The 21,120-nt window shown below is 39.9% G+C and overlaps 1 protein-coding gene across 5 annotated transcripts in view; it reads right to left on the bottom strand.

The window, feature by feature from the left end:
• Positions 1–21,120, bottom strand: part of LCOR (ligand dependent nuclear receptor corepressor) — a 54,197-nt gene that overhangs the window by 15,846 nt on the left and 17,231 nt on the right. For all 5 annotated transcript variants that reach the window (XM_083737981.1, XM_083737982.1, XM_083737980.1 and 2 more), the window contains 4 exons: positions 14,955–15,020; positions 14,465–14,544; positions 3,444–3,576; positions 1,754–2,041 (listed from right to left, as the gene is read on the bottom strand). In XM_083737981.1, coding sequence (XP_083594107.1) covers positions 1,754–1,991 — 238 coding nt within the window. In that variant the 5' untranslated portion in view covers positions 1,992–2,041; positions 3,444–3,576; positions 14,465–14,544; positions 14,955–15,020. The remainder of the gene's footprint in view (positions 1–1,753; positions 2,042–3,443; positions 3,577–14,464; positions 14,545–14,954; positions 15,021–21,120) is intronic.

The raw sequence follows: 21,120 nt of genomic DNA, 5'->3' as shown, positions 1-21,120 counted from the left end.
TTTAGGGCAGACAATTGCTTTCAACAGCTTATGGATTTTTCTGGTCTCTAGAATGCATTAAAATAAACATACATTATAATGTAAGATGAAGGGCAAAATTCTTCAGGTCCATTAAAAGTACTGTGTATATGTTCACTTCCAAGGGAAAAGAACAAAATGTTCAACTGCTTCAACCTTGCATTTGTTCTTTCAAAAGCACTTGGTCAACACCAAGGTTTTCTTTTAACATGAGCACCACAATCAGAGGTTGACAAATGCAGTTACCATATCTTAAGATGCTGGCAACCACCTGCTACCTCCAGCATAAGATGAGAAAGGTGGGGCTCATCTCTGATGATGTTCGGGACTTTGGAAGAATGTAAGAGCCTCCTGGATCAGGCCAATGACCCATTAAGTCAATCATCCTGTTCTCACATTGGCTCATCTGATGCCTGTGGGAAACCTACATCTGGAATCAATGAGAAGTTCCTCTGCTTCCAAGTGTTCCAGAAGGTCAGGAACAATATTCCATCTTTCTTCTAGAACACCCAAGAAGCGTTGATTTCACCTGACAGTGGACAGAGCATCAGTATTTCCAAAGTCTGGTGAGGCAGTTACAGTAATTTAACTAAGGCTGAAACTTGGGGGAAAGGTGAAGTCTCTTGTTTGACTTTGCCCTAGACTTCAGAATCACCTGGAACCAGTGAGAAGTGCTAATGCTTCTGGGGCTCAGAATGACACAAGCCACAAGGTCCTGACCCTGCACCAAATCTCCTTTGCATGTCAGAAGAATATGTGGAGAACAGGGTCAATGATAACCACAACTGGTTCCTGGCTACCAAGGTCAGTCAAAATCTGTGGATCTTGTTTAAAGCCCTACACCAGAAGACACACTCTTATGTGTAGGTTAAAGGTAAAGGGCCCCCTGACCATTAGGCCCAGTCGTGACCAACTCTGGGGTTGTGGCGCTCATCTCGCTTTATTGGCCAAGGGAGCTGGCGTACAGCTTTCGGGTCATGTGGCCAGCATGACTAAGCCACTTCTGGCGAACCAGAGCAGCACACGAAAACGCCGTTTACCTTCCTGCCGGAGCGGTACCTATTTATCTACTTGCACTTTGACGTGCTTTCGAACAGCTAGGTTGGCAGGAGCAGGGACCAAGCAACAGCAGCTCACCCCGTCGTGGGGATTCGAACCACCAACTTTCTGATCGGCAAGTTCTAGGTTCTGTGGTTTCACCCACAGCACCACCCACGTCCCAATGTGTAGGATACCACATACTTAAAAGATGTCATACACAAAGAACTAAACACACAAAGAAAGTTACAATTGACATGAAGGACTATATTTTAAGTAAATAATACAGCCTTTACTAAGCGGCTGCTGTAAGACAATTTGAGTATTCAGCTCCAATTACAGGCATTCTGCTTATGAGCAAATTGCCAAAATACTTGCCAAGTGTGATTACAGGCACAATTCACTACATGGAGGCTGGAAGTACACTATCAAACCCATTAATTCAGCATAAGTAAATTTCCCAGAGAGTAAGTTTCTTTTCTGGCAGACCCAGCATCCATCTGGAATATGCTTAATAAAATGAGGGCACATAGCTGTTAGCACTTTCGCACCATTTTCAGCACAGCTTTTCTCCATTCCCTTATGCACTACTAATCAATCCATGCCTCTCTTCTTTCCGTTCTATGATTTACTTAGTCATTAATGGCCAGCAAATTGCAAATGGTTGCAAGGGGCTATGAACAGAAATGTGGCATACCTTGTTCGCTAGGATCCAACTGAGACTTTCTGACAGTGAGGTCCAAGGGCGAGTCCTGGTCAGCCATGAGAAGTTTGCTGAGCACAGGATTTTGAGCCGTTGCACCCACAGGGGATGAGGCTACCAGAGATGCTTTCAGCAGGCTTTGGTTCTTTGTGCTATTGGGCGAGCTGGAGTCCTGAGTAGAGCTAGTTTTTGAGGTATATTCAGCAGCAAACTGTCGAATCATCCGCTGCATGATCTCACGGGCCACTAGGGGAATGTTGGGGTCAGAGACCCTATGACTGTCTAAATGGTAAAATAAAATAAAAAAAATAAGAAGGAAGTTTTATGTAGAACAAATTTTAAAGCAAGACAACTTCCGATACTGAGGGTTGTGGGGTTTTTTAAATTAAAAAAGCTACAATATTTTAACGTGCAAGTGCAAGACAATAAAAAGGCACAGATCTTACATCAGGGGCTCTCTTAATTGTATCTTCAAAATCTGAAGCAACTTACAGAATTGTGCACCCATTCGCTACAGCTCCCTCTCTTAACTGCATTTAAAAGAGCCACTATGTCTGCACCAGCTCCTTAAGATCACAATGCCCAATTTTTAACACAGAGAATTTAAAAATGATATAATACATTCACAAGAATGAAATAATTTATTCTATGCTGGAATGGGAAGAGGGAGGCAAATTAAGCATGTATTTCTTTGTACAGAGGTTTAAAGAATCACCTCCAGTATAACAGCCCTTTGCCAACATAAGACAGAGACCCTATGTATGTCCCCAGATAGAATTCTAGGTCTGCAATAATCTACCCACCAAAATAAGCTGAGCTAAAGAGAAAGAACTAATAAATTATCAATGTGAATCTCATCTTAGTCAAAACTCTCTAGGTAGAATTAGACACGCCATCTTAAATCCACAATTCCTCTTACCTTCCCCACAACCACATGGATATAATATTTGCCTATTTACTGGTTCTGAGATAATATCTCTGTGGTACTTTGAACACAAACTCTGCTGTGTAAATGCTATTATTAGTAACTCCCCAAAATTCTTCTCTTCCCACCAGTCCAGCTGCCTGAGAAATCTTGGGCCCTACCAGGGCTTTTTTTCAGCTAGAACTCACCAGAACTCAGTTCCAGGTGGGTGTGATTGCCATTATAAGAGAAAAAGAGAAGTGTTCATGGCACCTCTTTTTCTAGAAAAAAAGCACATGGCACCGCTGCATGGAGACAAAATTTAGAGCACAAACTACCCAGAGGTTGGTGAGCCTTTCGGGCCCAGTGGGACAGAACTTTATCTTCCCTCAACTCTGTGAGTCAACTTCTAACAGGTGGGTAGGACTGCCCAAATGTCAATCATCTAACATCACAGTAACACCAGCGGATTGATACATCAACACTGGGCCACAGGAGTCAGAGCACTCAGGAGATAGTTCAAAAGTCTTGTTCTTCACAAATGCCTGAAAATCAGATAATTGTTGGGCCTCTGGGAAGTGCTTGGGAAGCATGTCGGGTGCAAGATATATTTAAAGGTGTCAACCAGTGTCCTTTTATAGATTATTTGTACAGATAAAAAACCTTGAGATTCTATGGAAATAATACATGGCTATCTCAAAAAAAGTATTTTAAAAAGATCAGTTAGCCAAGCATGCAAGCCAGTTAGAGTATTGATTTCATTCTTTCATCATGACCAACCTTTTCGATAAAAGACTGCATGGATAAATTCTTCCGCTTGCCTCTCGAACCGAGTGATTTTCGCTTGCTCTTGTCTAAGCAGAGCTTGGTGCCCAACTTCCAAAGCTGGCTCATCCAGACTGACTAAGTGTTCCTATGAAAAATATTTAATACAAATGTAAAAATATAAACACTTCTTCTTTTTTATGCTGACTTTAAAAAAACTGCTCACTGTAAAGACAGTGATGCAATTTTATCTGATACAATTTGGAATATATGTCAGAATTTGTCAGCCATCTCTCACTGCTTAACATTTAGGGCTGCACATTTATTAAGAAGCAGTTTCCACTAAACTCAGGGCAGCTACACCTGAGTAAATATATTCAGGATCTTAATTCATCTTAAATGATGAATGAACCAACAAATTCACAATATTAAATACAAAACAAGAAAGGCAGAACCATCTTTGCATTATTTAATAAAATTTACCATATAAGGAAAAGTACTCAAAATTTTCACTTCAAACTGATCAAACACAGGGTTGTTCCAACCAAGGCATGGGGGGGGGGGATGAAATGGCAACCTGCATGGCTGCTGACCGCAACAACTCCACATTATGTGAAGGGGCAGGGGAAAATTGGTTCAAAGAAAGTATGTGGGGGGATTATGTTGCCACTGCTGCTTTTACTACTAAGTTCTGTGCCCCAGTCTTGAAAATTTTACTACTTTCTCCTGCCCTCCAAAAAAACTACTTCATTTTTGTCCTCCCACCCACCTAAAAGTCCCTTTCCATCAAAACCTCTACCACACTCCTCATAAACTATATTTAGGGAGAGTACATGCAAAGTAGCTAAGGAAACTGATTAACACTGAGGTCGAATCACATACCCATTTTCTGTCAAGGTTGAACTTAAATCTCCAGAGTCAATATTTTGTGAAAAAATGACTGTCTGAGAACCCAATCATAAGCACACAATGGAATTCAGTTTGTTAATGCTCTTACCCCTATTTAAGAAATTGGGAACTTTACATCTGAAATAGACCTCTTTAAAAGAAATCCCACATCAAGCACAGCAGTTTGTGAAATCACTAATACAGGAAACAGTTACAAAGTCCCTACTTTCCATATGCAACCACTAGATAGCACTCCTGGCCATGGTTGCCACCTGGCCTTTCCAAGAAGAAACCTGGATTCAAAAGATATTGCCAAGCAGCAAACCAGGTTCTTTAAGAGGAGTGTGATTACATTCAACAGGAATTTCCCCCTGTCTCCATTAAATCCCTGTTGATTAATTCTTATCCAAAATAGTCTGTAGGTATTTATGAAGGGTGAGGACAGATGCTGCTGGATCCAAAATAAATAAAAAATGTAGTTTGATGTTATCCACACGGAACTCTTTCCAATAGTCTAACCATCTGAACCCAGTGACATTATAAACTATGGGAGCACATGTAAGTAGTACCTGAATGTTATAGATGGAAATGAAAATGCTCAGTAGAGTCTCTCTTGTACTATAGTGAAGAGAATGACAAGATGGTGTGCTCACCCTAGTTTTGATGTACAGTAACAAAATAAGTGGAGGGGGGAGAAACACACCTCTTTCCATTTGTAGGTTCTCATAAATAATTATTTCACCCCACACAATATATAAAGAACATGAAATTTCTATAAGACAATATGGTTTCTAGTAGATATAAACCTATCAGTGAGTATTAGACACAATACCTAAATGTTATGCTCATGTTCAAGAAGCAACATACCCTTCAGAATCAAAGTCTAGAACTGAAACAACAGGAGACACCCATTATCATTCTGTTCTGTTTCTGAACTTCCTAGTTATTATTCACCACTGTTGGAAACAGAATGCTGAGCACAATTGAATGGACAGATCCATTTTTAGGTTCTTAATCCGAAAGGTCGTCAAAACATTGCCCTTCAACACACACACACACACACACACACACACACACACAATGGGAACAAAGAAAAAGAAAGGACTTTGAAATATATGATCAATGCCCATTAAGAGGTTGGGTATGAGGTAAAGTGTCTAGCATGTCTTAAGAAACACTCTCCCAAGTGCTTCAGGCAACTTATACCTTTAATATCCCACATAACTCCTTGCCAGAATTATGCAAAATAAGCAGCTTGGCTTAAGCTCTTCAACCTATGCATAATTTATAAAGGCTAAATAATTTTATTTTTTTCTTAGAACAATTTAGTTTACCTTGCTGCCTGTTTGATTCAATTTTTAAAACAGAAGTGCTCACATGAATTTTAAGACCCTTCTTTATTCTGCTTTGTCTGAAAATCCATCCTTTCCTTACAGGTAAAAATACCTTGCATAGAACAAGGTACCTAATGTTAGTATATATCAGTAAAGAACTCACGGCACTTTTTAAAAAATACTTTCAGTAACACTGGCTTCATTGAATAGGGTTGCTGCTGTCCACATATGCCAACTGAATATGGTGTTATAGCGGTGAAGGACAAAAATGGATCGAAAAGCAATTGTAAGGAGGGAATAAAGAAGTGGATCAATTACAGTTAGGCACCAAATGTCTTCAAGGAATGAACCACCCTGTGTGCTGGTGTATAGCACACTGTCAAACATAGGCTAATAACACAAAACACAATATGCTCAACAGTTCCAAAACATCAACCACCCTCAGACTAAGGCTAGGTAGGGTATTATGTAGCCCCAGCAAACCTTGGTACAAAAAAGCAAAGCAAAGGATATCGCATGTATCCAGATCACAGCAAGGGCGTACACCACTCTTGATCTATAGAACCACAATACATAGGACCACAAGAAAGAACTTGGCGATGCGAAACTTTAGTGAAAATGTACTATACACAAACCCAAGGATAACAGGGTGCTGATAAAAAGTGCTACAGAAAACAAAGAAAAATAGAACATTTGTGAGTTCTGACTTTCCAAAGGAATTCTACAGTATTTATTCATGTCACAATTTCTTCCACAAGGCAATTCAACAGTGCATAGATAGGGTTCCCAAGTGCTTTCCCAATCAGGCACTGGCCAGAACCAATCCTACTTTAGCTTCAGCAAGGCTGTTGCAACATGTGCCCTCAAGCCATGCCCTAGCATCTGCATTAGGATTCTGGACACAAATGCCAAACAGAAATTTCAACTCTTGAGCTGAAACACAAGATGCAACACAAAGCACAAGCACTGGTAACCAAGGGAGGGGGAGGGCAGTTTAACACCAAAGTGTATCTTAACATACAACCAGAACAGGCATGGGCCAATGATCAGCACCAAGATCAAGAAATGGGACGCAGGTGGCGCTGTGGGTTAAAGCCTCAGCGCCTAGGACTTGCCGATCGAAAGGTCGGCGGTTCGAATCCCTGCGGCGGGGTGCGCTCCCGCTGCTCAGTCCCAGCGCCTGCCAACCTAGCAGTTCGAAAGCACCTCCGGGTGCAAGTAGATAAATAGGGACCGCTTACCAGCGGGAAGGTAAACGGCGTTTCCGTGTGCGGCTCTGGCTCGCCAGATGCAGCTTTGTCACGCTGGCCACGTGACCCGGAAGTGTCTCCGGACAGCGCTGGCCCCTGGCCTCTTGAGTGAGATGGGCGCACAACCCCAGAGTCTGGCAAGACTGGCCCGTACGGGCAGGGGTACCTTTACCTTTACCTTTAAGTCCCCAATAGAAGCTACTAAAGGAATGCCAAGCACAAACAACCAAGGCCTTGGATTTCAAGCACTCTGCTCACTAGCGGTGCTTGATCTAACAACTCTATACTATCCTTTCTTGCATAATAAGCACAACCAGAAAATACACGGCAGAATAATCATGACTAAAGTAAACTATGACTGCCTACTGTAAACCACTGAGAAGTCTTTTGTTGTAGTAGACTGAAAATAAATGTTAAATAAATAAAAAATAACTTCAGTGCAATATGCTCCTCTGGAAAGATGCATACGGTCTCTAATATTAAATTTTCAAACATCTAAACCCCACCTCAATTATGGAGAATATAAGGTGACCACAATGACAAGAGGAGCATGTATGGGTCATGGATTCCTCAGCAAGACTGATGGAATGGGGATACAGATTGAGGCTTTCTTGTGCACTGACCAATCCACTCCTTTGCAATGAACACACTATATATATATGATTTGGTACCTACTTTTCTTTATAAAATAATCTGAAACCAGAGTATAACACAATAAAATGAATAAAAAATCAAGCAATCAATGAACAATAAAACATATATAGTTCAATAGCTATTTAGAAAGTGAAGTGACACAGATTCAATCCAAAGCCCAGGTGGTTAAGTAGGTCTTCAACTAGTGCTGAAAGCTAACAAGAGTTGCCACCAACCAGTGTTTTCTTCTAGAAAAAAGGTGCCAGTACTCACCATGAAGTTGTTACATTAAGTGCCACATTTTTAAGCAGTACTTTTCTTTTACGAAAAAAGGTGCTGGTACTATGTAACCTTGAGTATCCCTAGAAAAAAGCACTGCTGCCAACTGTAAATGAAGGGTAAGGGAGTTCCACCATCAGGGCACCATGCATCCCAGGTGCAAACCATCTCATACTACTCTTAGCATGCATCTTTTCTGAACTGCAATCTACGATGAAATACCCACTAAGGCAAGGATGCTTCCCTATTTGGTACCACACAAACAGCTAAGATAGCCTGGAGAAGAAGCAGTCCTTTGCACACTACTTGAAACCACGAGAACTGAAAGACCTGAAGCAGTTAATCCATTTACATGACACTATTGGAGGTGGTTTAAGAGCAGGAACACTTCACACATATCATGTGTATGCAACAGTGCCCATAAAGGGATAACTGAGGCACTAACTGCCTTGCTGCAATAGCCACCAGAATGGGGTTTAACATCTTCCCAATGAGTAGTCACTCCTCATCAGCCATGATGATCTGGCAGGCCCCTCATTCCCACCTCACCTAGAAGTGCCAACTTCTAGAATGTAGCCAAATAATTGTTTTTATTTATAATCCACCAACTCATTAAAAAAAACTAAGGTGGTGTACAGTTAAATCATTAAAACACCTTAAAATCTTAGGCTCATAAAATACAGAATGAATGGCCAACAGTGAAAATACAGAGGAAGATGGAAAATGAACACAAAGCGAGAGATGACCTGGGGATATGAGCATTCACTGACTCATTCCATCCACAATGGTCATTGAACTGTCAACCACTCCAACTAGTTTCCCCATCCTCTGTGGGACTTCACAGTTGGGGACACCAATAACTGCACTTGGAAACTATGTTATGGGGCAATGAACTCGTGAACAAACAAAATATTGACCCAAATTTTGTGGTCCACTTGTATGATTAGTGGAACAGGGCCAACAAGACAAAGCTCAGGAGTTGAGGTTGGGATGTTGCTCTTGCCCCACTGTCTCAAATAAACTGCCTTTCTGCTACCTCTATCATTTACCATCTGAAATTGTTGCCAGCAAGAAATCTATTCAGCATATTCAGCATATTGCACTTGTACAAAAACATTATCAGTGGCACCAGCATCATCTAAGAATGAGCTTATGCAAACCATACCCCTATACTCCCAGGAACAGCCTAAATATCCTAGAGTCTCAAGTGTAATACACAGAATCTACACCTAATATGCCATTCTGCAAGGCATGGATGACCAACTGGCTAGACTGCTGATGCAGGCAAACTGCCAATGGCATGAACGAACTCTGCTAAACTATCTGCACTGGCTGTCCATTTGCTACTGGGACCAGGTTCCAGGCTCTTGTGGTAATATATAAAGCCCTGAACAACTCGAGTCCAGGATACCTTAAGGACCACCTGAGCCCTTATATCCAAACTCAATCATTAAGATAATCCAGAGGAGCAATTAGTTGTTCCCTGAGTTACAGAGGTCCAACTGGCTTCAACCAGAGGTTGGGCATTTAGTGTTGCCAGGCCCATGCTGTAGAATATTCTTCCACCACAGATTCATGAGGTATCCTCGCTACTGACTTTCGGGTGTCTCATGAAGAACTTTTTATGCTGACAGGTTTATGAAGTTATTTAAACTTTCCTGATTAGCCAGTCATTTTAACAATTATTATTGGGGGGCGTTAGTTTTCATTGCATGTTATGTTTTATTGTATATACTGTTGTACATCACCTTGATATTTTATGAGTTGGCAGTATATAAATATTTCTATAAATAAAAAAGATAAAAGCAATGCAAAGCAACACCATTATTGCACATAGCCATCTGCAATGCAGATACTTTGGTTACAATCTTAACACCCTATCACTGATCTATGACAGAATCTCTGTAAACAGGCATCATCATTGCCTCTTGTCTAAGAGAAGGGAAGAGTACAAAAAAGGTTCCACATATGCAATAAGGAAACTTCTGCTAAGCTTGGACACTTGTGGATCAAAATGAGCACTTCACACAGATCCCTATCCAGCTTCTTAAAAGTGACATGGGACTGATCTGCTTCCCTCAGTGGACCTAGGCATAACTGTACAAAGGGTCATGGAGTACAGACCACAAGTACATGCATGCCATCAAAGTTTCTTAACACCTACCAAAATAGCTAAAATGTATAAGACAAAAACAAATCCGTGCTGGAGGTGTGGTAAAACAGAGGGGACACTTATACATGTGTGGTGGACCTGTGAAAAAAATCAAAAGCTTCTGGAACACAGTGTATGATAAGCTTAACAAAATGTTTAAGTATAACTTTATGAAAAATACAGAAGCTTTTCTACTAGGGATAACGGACACAGGAATAGCAAGAGATGATAAGAAAATATTCCTTGATGCCACAAGAGCGGCAAGGATCCTAATTGCTAAAAACTGGAAAAAATAAACTGTGCCAACAAAAAAGGAATGGCAAGATAAACTGTTAACTTGCTAGATTAACAGAGGCAATTAGAGATCACACTAGACAAGTTTCAAAAAGCATGGGGGGAAATGCAGAGAATACTTCACAAAACAGTGCCCTAAAATACATACCTGGACTTGTTTTGATTAATGTCTGCAGGAGACGTTGTGGATATGTAAGTTATAATTATAAAAATCTTCATAATTATTCATAAAGGATACAATTTATAAGAAGTAAATAAGGAGGCCAGATACAGGATAAAGGAAGTCTTTTATATGGTTGTTTGTATTGTTGTATGTTATGTTCACTGTGGGGTGGGGGTGGGGGGTTGTGTTATGTTGTAAATAAAATTCCAATTAAAAAAAATGAAGTTTCCCCATAAAATATGTAAAATGAATATAGATAATAAAAAGGAATTAAGGCCAAATAGAAATTTGAGAGTTCTGATATTTTGTATCTGACAAAGAGAAAGAATGATACCTTGATGTTAGTATTTATTGATTTATCCCCTGCCTTTTTCTCTGACGGAACTCAAGGCAGCTTACAGATAAAAGTAAGAACTGCTAAAAACATAACAATCATTAAAAAAATGAAACATCAGTAGAATTAAAACTATATACATATATAGAATCTGTTAAAATCGTATCAATAATTGCAACACAGCACCAGCTCTTTCATTAAAACAGTCAGTTCACAAAACCATGTTGAAGCAAGGAACTCTTCACCTGCAGGCAGAAATACAACAAGGAGCGAGCCAATGTAGCTTCTCTAAGGAGGGAATTCCAAACTCTGGGAGCAGCCACTGAGAAGGCTTCCCTACCAAGTGCGCCTGTGAGGCTGGCAGAACTGAGAGAAGAGCCTCCTCTGAAGTTCTCACATGAACCCAGGAAGGTTCATATGAGGGAATACGGTCTTTCAGATAGCTTGGACCTAGGCCCTGTAGGGCTATAGGTTGTAACCAGCACTTTGAATTGTGCCTGGAAACAGACTGGTAGCCAGTGGAGCTGTTATAGTAAGGGAGACATATGCTTCCTATAACCAACCCTGGGCCCCAATCTGGCTGCAGCTCTTTGAGCCAGTTGAAGTTTGCAAAGTGTAGTGTGTGTTACAGGCATCCAAATGGGATGTAACTAAGGAGTATATCACTGTGGCCAGTGATCAAGGGGTACAGTTGGCACACAACCTTTAACTGTGCAAATGCACTTCTTGCCCCTACAGAGACCTGGGCATCCAGGCCCAGGGCTAAGTTCAAGAGCACACCGAAACTGCAAACCTGTGTCTTCAAGGAAGTGTTACCCCCATTCAGCACAGCCTGAATCCCTGTTCCCTGTTCCGGCTTCCGAATGACCACTACTGTCTTGTCTGGATTCAGTTTCAATTTGTTCACTGTCACCCAGTCCATTACTGATGACAGGCACCATTTTAGAACCAAGACAGCTTTCTTGGATTTAGGTGGAAAGGAGAAATAAGCTGGGTGTCATCAGCATACTAGTGACACCGAGCCCCCAAACTCTAGAAACCTCTCCCAGCAGTTTCATGTAAATGTTAAATAACAGTATAGAACCCTGAGGAACCCTGCAGGTCAACAGCCAAGACATCAAACAGAAGTCCCCCAGCATCACCTTCTGTGTTTGCTGCCCCTCCAGGAAGGGACCCACTGTTAAAGAGTGCCTCCAAGTCCCATTCCAGCAAGGCAGATCTAATCAGTCTCCTCCACTCAAACTGAGGTGCCACCACACACTCTAGAACCTTGCCCAAAAATGGGATAAAGCAGATTGGAAAAGTTTTCTTTTTAAAAACAAAAAACAAAAGTCATATTATATTTAATGTTACATTTACACTGACAGTTTACCTTAAAATAAGTGTTCTGTGCTCATCTAAAATACAAAACTAATTATAGAGCTCCTACCAAATATATTTCTATTTTTAAAACTCTTTTATGTATATTCTGGGGGAAAACACCTTTCTTATCAGGACATTCATCCCTCCAGATTTTCCTCAAATGTCTTATTATCTAACAGTGATATCCAATGCAGTGCTCACACAAGAGGACTTCTCCTTTCTCTCCTCCCCTTGCAACCTCTTATAAACCTCCAATCTTTTTCAGAGGGGTTTGAGACACTCTCCAGAGCAAATACTGGGGGCACACAGAGGCAGTAGGGGGAGAAAAGAAATCAGAAATCCTATTCTGCAAGCAGATGAATATATTGGATGTTGTCCTAAAGTTATACTTGTTAGAGCTTTTGTCTATAAGTGCCTTGTTGAATTGTCTCTCCATCACCTGAGAGAAAATATATTTAACAAAGCTCAAAAGAAAATTGCAATCATAACTTAGGATGGTAACGGCATAGTAACACTAGCCATGTAACATATCAACCCAGCTTAAATTTATTTTATCTAGCATTCATTTTTCACAGGACAAAAACAATCTGCAACTTTAGAACTGAGCTAAAAGACCAAATGTTCAATACCTTCAGCATGACTGAGTAAAGATAAAGGTAAAGGGACCCCTGACCGTTAGGTGCACTCGCGGATGACTCTGGGGTTACAGCGCTCATCTTGCTTTACTGGCCGAGGGAGCCGGCGTACAGCTTCCGGGTCATGTGGCCAGGATGACTAAGCCGCTTCTGGCAAACCAGAGCAGCGCATGGAAACGCCGTTTACCTTCCCACCAGAGTGGTACCTATTTATCTACTTGCACGTGCTTTCGAACTGCTACGTTGGCAGGAGCAAGGACCAAGCAACGGGAGCTCACCCCATCGCGGGGATTCGAGCCGCTGCCCTTCTGATCGGCAAGCCCTAGGCTTTGCGGTTTACACCACAGCGCCACCCACAGGGACACAGCAAATTCATATCCATCTTCCTGAAAACAGATTAATATTCACTGCATAAGGACATAAATCAGGGGTCTCCAAACTTTATGAGCCCCAGGACCATTTCACAGAAGAACAGGCAATGCCCAGGACCCTCCAAAAACAGGCCAAACACACCTACATGGTCACAGAGACACACACACACCAAAACAAACAAAATGCAGGCCAAAGAAAAAGCAGGCAACTTTCCCCCAAACAAAACAATTATCAGTTTTTTTTAAATTAAATATTAGGCGGGGCAGCGGGTCTTGGCAGGCACCAAGGAGGTGTCTGAGGGCACCACAGTCCCCACACTTTGGACCCTACATGCATCAGCTTAAGTGCCTGCCTAATGCTATAATAGCCATATGTGGATTCAGAATGGAAACAAGAATGAATTAGGTACTTGATTGCATTAGGAACTTGCAGTGAGGTGAGAAGTGCCATAAGCATAGTGCTGTTCCTACACTTAAAATTAGGGTCACTAACATCTGCTTTCCAAGCAGTCCACATTCTGATCTGCCTAGATTACAAAATACTTTCTTCTCCCCACTTTAATAATGATACAAAAAAGGACAGTGGTGGTGTGTACAGTGTGCAGATACTTCCAAAAACAGCAAGGCACTTGTCGCTCCTCTAGACATTGGACTCCGCAAGTAACTGCAGTATCTCCTGAGTTTACTGACAAAGGTGCATAGCTTATTTAAAGATTAGTAGAAAAGCTTGTGAATGTAGTACACAGTCCACTATGCCAAGAAAAGAAGGTGCAAAGCTAATAATATCTATTGGTAATTGTGGATTAATGTGTGCAGAGAATGAAACAGCTGCCATCAGACTGAACTCAACCCACATGCTAGATACTTATACAAGAACCACAACCAAGCAATGAAGTTAGATTCTGGCAGATATAGCTTTCTGTTGTTCTTATGGCACAACTTCATTGCAGTGAAGCAACAGATCTCCACAGAGTGCACATAGGAAAAATGACTCTATATTGCAATCACAGACAAAGTGACATGCTAGGCAACTCCTATAGACTGAACCTCACAGTTGGCAACCACTGAAGGAATTGAGTACCATTTGCCTTCACATACAACATAGAATTTAAGCACCCCTTCACAATACAGATTACTCTAAATAGGAAATGAGTAAAAGGAAAAGACCTCCACTGCCCAATTTTCTTTTTCTTTTTCTTTTTCCTTTGTTCGATGTCCTTTTACTTTAAGGAACCAAATGTAGGTTCCTCTACCCATTACTATTTTTGCCAAACTAAAGCCAGATAAAAACCCAAATCCTTTTTTTTAAAAAAAAAAGACTAAGCATATTTGCTTTGTTACCTTCACTTTCTCTCGTCTCAAACAGCAGAAAAGACAATTTTCATCAAAAGACCAATCAGACACACCTTCAGGCTCAAAGTCTGTGAAGAAGAAGAAGCCGTTACTTCATATCTATAAAGACCACAACTTGCTTATGGCTAAAGCTCATTCCCAATTCACTACATGATTTAGAAGACACTTGGTGAAATTCAGAAAACATAAATTTGAATTCTGTCATGCTTTTAATTCCACAATGTTACAAAAGTATAATATTTGCCTACACACAAAGCTGATTTTCCTAAGCAACACCAAAACCACTGCCAGTTATACAGAGATGAAGGCATGCTCATTAGTAATTTTAGCCAATATGAAACTAACTGTGAGCATTGCCTGGGGGGAGGGAAAAAGCACAAATCACCAAGGTAACATACATTTTCTAGAGGCAGAGCAGAGGTTGATTTTGTCATTAGAAATGCAGATCAAGGCAAAAAAAGGGGGGTAGATGTAATACCTTTAAACAAACTCAGATCTTTTAATAATTCAGGTCCAAACAGCCCTTCTAGAATACTTTCAAATCCTAAAAGCAAAGAAAGAATAGTTAGCTTTCTCTATAATATATGTTACTGTCAGAATATTGAAAATGGTTCTTTATTCATCTGTTCCTTGGATGCTTTTATGCAATGAACTCAAGGCCTCCTGGTCAATCATGACAAATAAATTGGGGGAGGAGAAATGAGCCTTTATGTATATTATCTTTAAGAGTTACACTAAATAACTATATTAATAATTAAGTGTATGGTAGAAAAAATGGAAATGTTTGTGTATCAATGGAATTAATTTTTTCCACAAAACTCTACCACTCTTTTTAGGTTATAAAAAATATGTATTTTTGCCTCATCTTATAGATCACATTTTAAAGCAAAGATTTTGAACTTCAAGCCTTAGTATTTCTTAGAAAAAGGAAAGCCACTAAGGTGCAAAGGAAACAGCAAAATACAGTGTGCATGCATTGTATATGAGCTTGTTTATTACAGAGAAGATTTTCTATGCCTTTTTAAAGAGTGCAGTCTGTTTGTGTTCTAAAAGATTCTACCACCACCACCCAATTATTGCCACTATTTGTAAATGTAAATTCAGTGTTATTCTAAATCATGGCTTGCAGCTAAAGAGATAGCCAAACTAGCTACCCGTTACCCATACCATAAGGAAAGGGGCACATTCTAGAAAATATACCAGGGACATTTTAGGAGACATTTGTTAATTCTGCCAGTTTACTCTGAAAAATAAGACACATTTTTGGGATTTTGTAGTACAATTTCCACATATACTTAACAGTACTGTACTTGTGTAATTTCTACTTTTACTACAATATTTGAAGTCAAGAAAGAAAGCCTTGAAAAGAAGCAATGCAACAGCTATTTTTGGAGCCACAATAGAGTGCAATATAGGGCAATTTTGCTTTAGAGATGCATGACTCTCTCTCTCTCCAACAAGCTTCACAACCCAGTGGTTGTACTTTCATTTATAAAGTATACACAAGAACCATATTGCAAATTTGGATGTGTTACAGTCATTAGCTATCAGATGTAAAACTTAAAACACACTGCTAACAGAAACATCTCTTGATCAATGTTGATCAGCTAACAACAAATCTATCAGGGTGAAGCACAAACACAGAAGAGACAAAAATACAGAGAAAAGAAGGGGGAAGTGTAATAAATATACATGTGTGTAATGCAATGAGCACACAATAAGCCAAAATACAATGGATGCAGCTGGACATCATTATCTTACAGTTACCCTGCTAACTTTTAAAAGTTACAAAGCAAAACTGACAAAAATATGTCACAGTCAAGTCTGGGGAAACATCATTACTAAGAAAAAGTTAAAATTCTAAAAGATTATCTGTATATTATGCACATGTTTGCAACAGAGAACCGTCTGCTTTATTATTATAAAAAATAAAAGCCAGAGAAGAATCTGTGAAATGCAGAAATGGCAAGCAGAGAGACGTCCCTTCCTGCAAATGGCAACTATTTATTTATTTTTAAAGAAAAAAGTGTTGGGGCACTCTTGCACATATGCATGTAACATGTAGATGTTATATAAATATTTGTAACTCAATAAACAAACAAGTCATGGCCTGTTTCTCCACCTGCTCTTGCCTCATGCCTTTGTAACTTGGTGAGTGAGGTGGGGTGGCAAAACAAAGCATTGTTAAGTGAGGCTATAGAGTATGGACATAATATGAAAGCATAGCCCGAAAAGAAACCATGGTTAGTCTCTTGGGTTGGGTCTGCAAGTTCAGCAAACCATAAAGGTAAAGGTAAAGGACCCCTGACAGTTAAGTCCAGTTGCGAACAACTCTGGGGTTGCGGCGCTCATCTCACTTTACAGGCCGAGGGAGCTGACACTTGTCCGCAGACAGTTTTTCCTGGTCATGTGGCTAGCATGACTAAGCTGCTTCTGGCGAAACCAGAGCAGTGCATGGAAATGCCATTTACCTTCGCGCCAGAATGGTACCTATTTATCTACTTGCACTTTGACGTGCTTTCGAACTGCTAGGTTGGGAGGAGCTGGGACCAAGCAATGAGCGTTCACCCATCGCGGGGATTTGAACTGCTGACCTTCCAATCAGCAAGCCCTAGGCTCAGTGGTTTAGACCACAGTGCCATCCATGTCAACAAACCATACCTAGGCTAAACAAAGCATTGCTTTACATTATATGCAAAGCAGGCCAAATATTATTAAGTTCTACTTATACATGCATGTAATTTTGTTCCTGTTCATTATTCCATGGTGACGTCCTATGTTACTCTAAATTATAAAATACTTCCACTATTCAATAAAATCATTTTTGTTTATTTTCCTGCCTCAATCAATGGTTTTGTTAGCTTTGCCAATAGCCTACTTTCCAAAGCTTGCAATACCATTGTTCTAGCAAGATTTACTTATGTCTTCCAGTTTCTCACAATGATCTACAACTTGCTGGTGATATAAACAGTAACATTTCTTTGTATGGCATAGTTTTGTTCTGCCCTTCAAATCACATGGTAGTTTGGGCGTACATCTATGCATTGCTCTAATATTTTTACACACAGAAAAAAATGCCAGAAATTGTTTTTCAAATTGCCAGAAATTGTTTTTTCCATCACATGTGTTAGAACATTGCCACTTCTAGGCATCCTCTGTAACACTGAGGGCTTGGCAAACTGTATGTGGCGTATTTCTAATGGTGTTAAATATCATCTGTGATTTTGACTGCATTCTAATCTTTGTTGACACAGATTTAAAGGGTCTTTTAGTCCATAGATTCCCATTGTTCTCCTTGTAGTTGATCCCCCATGTCTTTTCTCCCTATAGCCACTATACCTTCTGTTGTGTCGTAGATTATTTTACTATTCTTCTATATATGAAACCATCCCTATATGCTTAGTAGTTGTTCATATTCTATTACAAGTCTGATTGCATCTGCGCTTACTTTAATGTCAGAGGTAAAACTAATTTGTAGTCAGCTACTTTATATTTTACAATTGTTATTTAAATGGCTATCCTGGTTTTTTGTTTGTTCAGGTATATTAGTCTCCTAACCTGTATAGGTCCTTAACCTCTCTATCTTCATATTGCTGATTCTTTTCCTGATAGAATAGCAGGCAATATAAAAATGGGATAAGCTGAAATATACCCAGGGATATTTTTTAAAACCATTCCCTTCCTCATAATTGTAATCTTAACAGGATAAATGGATAATGTATTCTGCTGATGTTATTTTATCCGTTATCTGGGATATCTATTGTTTTCCTACATCTCTTTCTGTACCATTGCTATCAGAAGCTTTAGTTGGTATGCTGCATCAGACCATCCAAAATTAGATATTCCTAAATCACTTTATGTTTGTTTTCCTTCTAAATCCATGCACTCCCCTCCCCTCCAAAATGTATACATGAAATCAGCAGCTTTTGCTAGGTTTTAAATTTCTCAAGAATATAAACTGGAAAAACTGGGTGGGGTAGACAAAAAGCTTAGATACAAAAGCATGTAATGTGTAGTTAGTATCTAAATGTTACTACTTAAGATCACAGTCAGTTTAGTTCTGTGCAAGGCTGAATGCTTTAAAAAACACACCCATACCTCTTACAATATCTGTAATAGTAATTACCAATGATTCATGTCCCATGGAGTTTGCTGTGAATGCAATAGAAAATTCACAATGTCTGCCAAGTGGGTTACACAGCCTGGACAGTATAGAATCCTACCTTGTTCACTGTTCTCACCAATGGTAATGCCACTTGATTTTTATTAATATTAAATATTAGATTTAACAGTTGCATAGCAACAGCAGAAGAGCTTATATGTAATACTTGTCACCAAAAATGCCAAATAAGGCAAGAATGAATATATTCAAAAAATATTTTAAAGGACTAGGCATAATGCAGCAGCAAACAACATGCAGCAAGAAGCAACACAGAAATGAAGGGCTATGACCTGCCTGTTACTTTCAATCACTTAAGAGTCCATAAAAAGCATGCGCTTGTATCGGCAACAAATACCCTGAAAAAGATCTTGAAAAATGAGATCCTGGCTAGTTTTTACTAGGATTTGTCTCAATCACTCTTAGGAGATAGGAGAGAACATTCCTTTCTCCAATGATATTTTCCTTCCTTCCCTATTTGACAGATTATGTTTTCTCGATATTTCAAAGGAAAAGAATTAACATGGCTGTCTGTTAAATTCCTGTATTCATACCTTCATCATTCACATGCATGTTTGATCATTTACAGCTGCTGAAGAGAAGCAGTTGTACAACAGTGACAAGCATAAGAGCACAGGAATTGTAAGAGACTCAGGATGTTTCAATTTTGATATTTTTCACAATATTTCACAACTGATTTTATGTATGAAGACTTGGCAATAAGAGAAGGCCATTTACAATGAAAAACATGCTTGCTGATGTTTTCATTCTACAAAAATGAGTAAGGGTACCTGGATTTTCTAAAAGTTTCCTCTACAACAAATTAGCTATTATTTACTACAGAAGGACCACTGATTGATTATTGCAAGAGTTGCTTGAAAGGAAACTCTATCTTGATGCATGCATATACACACATTTTCTTGCACTTTGGATATAATAATAATAACAATTTACTATTTGTACCCAGCCACTCTGGGCAGCTTCCAACAAAGATTAAAAATACATTAAAATGTCACACATTAAAAACTTCCCTAAACAGGGCTGCCTTCAGATGTCTTCTAAATGTCAGGTAGTTGTTTATCTCTTTGACATCTGATGGGAGGGTGTTCCACAGGGCGGGCACCAGAAGGCCCTCTGCCTGGTTCCCTGTAGCTTTGCTTCTTGCAGTGAGGCCCTTGGCCCTTGGCTTTGCTTCTCACACTGGACCTCAGTGTCTGGGCAGAACAATGGTGGTGGAGATGCTCCTTCAGGTATACTGGGCCAAGGCCATTTAGGGCTTTAAAGGTCAGCACCAACACTTTGAATTGTGCTCAGAAACGTCCTGGGAGCCAATGTAGGTCTTTCAGGACCGGTGTTATATGGTCTTGGCGGCTGCTCCCAGTCACCAATCTAGCTGCCACATTCTGGATTAGTTGTAGTTTCCGGGTCACCTTTAGAGGTAGCCCATTAAGCATTCTTATTTCAAACTAAATGGATCTTGGTTTTTGAAAAACAACTTAAAACAATTTGCATAGTTAAATTTGGTAATAAATAAAATTCACTGTGGGGTGGGGGGTGAGTGTGCAGGTGCATATATGCATCTATAATATGAAAACTGGACATTCCCCCTATTAACTAACTTTGTATTTTAGGCTAATGGTTTAATGACCTGCTTCCCTTCTTTGATAATTAAATCTTTTGGAAAATTTTGGTGTACACATGCACACACACACTGCATCATGTAGGCTAAAACAAACACAGTTCCTTTAGCTTTTCCTTGTGTAATGTGTTGCATTATCATCTTCAAAGCTCAACACAGTTCAGCACAGAATCTAGGCTGGCCCTGGTCTTTTGAGTCCAATTCATCACACTGAAGACTCATAAACCCTAAAATATCTCTCAATTGCTTTACTTAGCCAGTTATCTCTTATTGCATACCCTGGCTTTACATAGCCATTTGTCTAGTCACCTGTAATGAGCAAACACTATAAAAAGAGGGAGATTGGGTACCTACACAAGTTCACAATGGAAATAGGATTTGTGGCACAGAATAAAATGCTCTATTACAGCCCTTTAGAGACTAAACAGAAAGCCCTCTGAGTCCTAGAACCGCTTCTACTGCTCCTGGAGTGTTCCCTAGCCACTGAAGAGCAGAAACCAAGCAGCTTAGTCCTTTCCTTCCAAACTTCATACAAGAAGTCTCAAATGTCTGTCAAGAAACACTGTTTTTGCCTGGGTTTCACATGAGAGACTGCATGTGAGCCAGCCAACTTGTTTCCTTTCCAGAAAAGTGAGGATTGGAATGCTAGCCAAGCCAGGGAATATGAGCCTAGGTTTGCTTCTCAGAACGTGTTGTGTCATAATGTGTTCTCAGTGATGTGGAGTAGATGGCAAAGGCAGCTGCAAGAAATTAATGGACTTATCACTGGTTCTTTCAAACTGTACAGAATACAGAACACCTTTAGGTATATGACTCAAACTAGTAATCTGCTATAATATTACTCTT

Source organism: Podarcis gaigeae, assembly GCF_964106915.1.
Source record: "Podarcis gaigeae genome assembly, chromosome: 5".
Taxonomy (NCBI): Eukaryota; Metazoa; Chordata; class Lepidosauria; order Squamata; family Lacertidae; genus Podarcis; species Podarcis gaigeae.
Note: the sequence above shows the minus strand (reverse complement) of the source record. Positions and strands in the feature narration are given on the sequence as shown.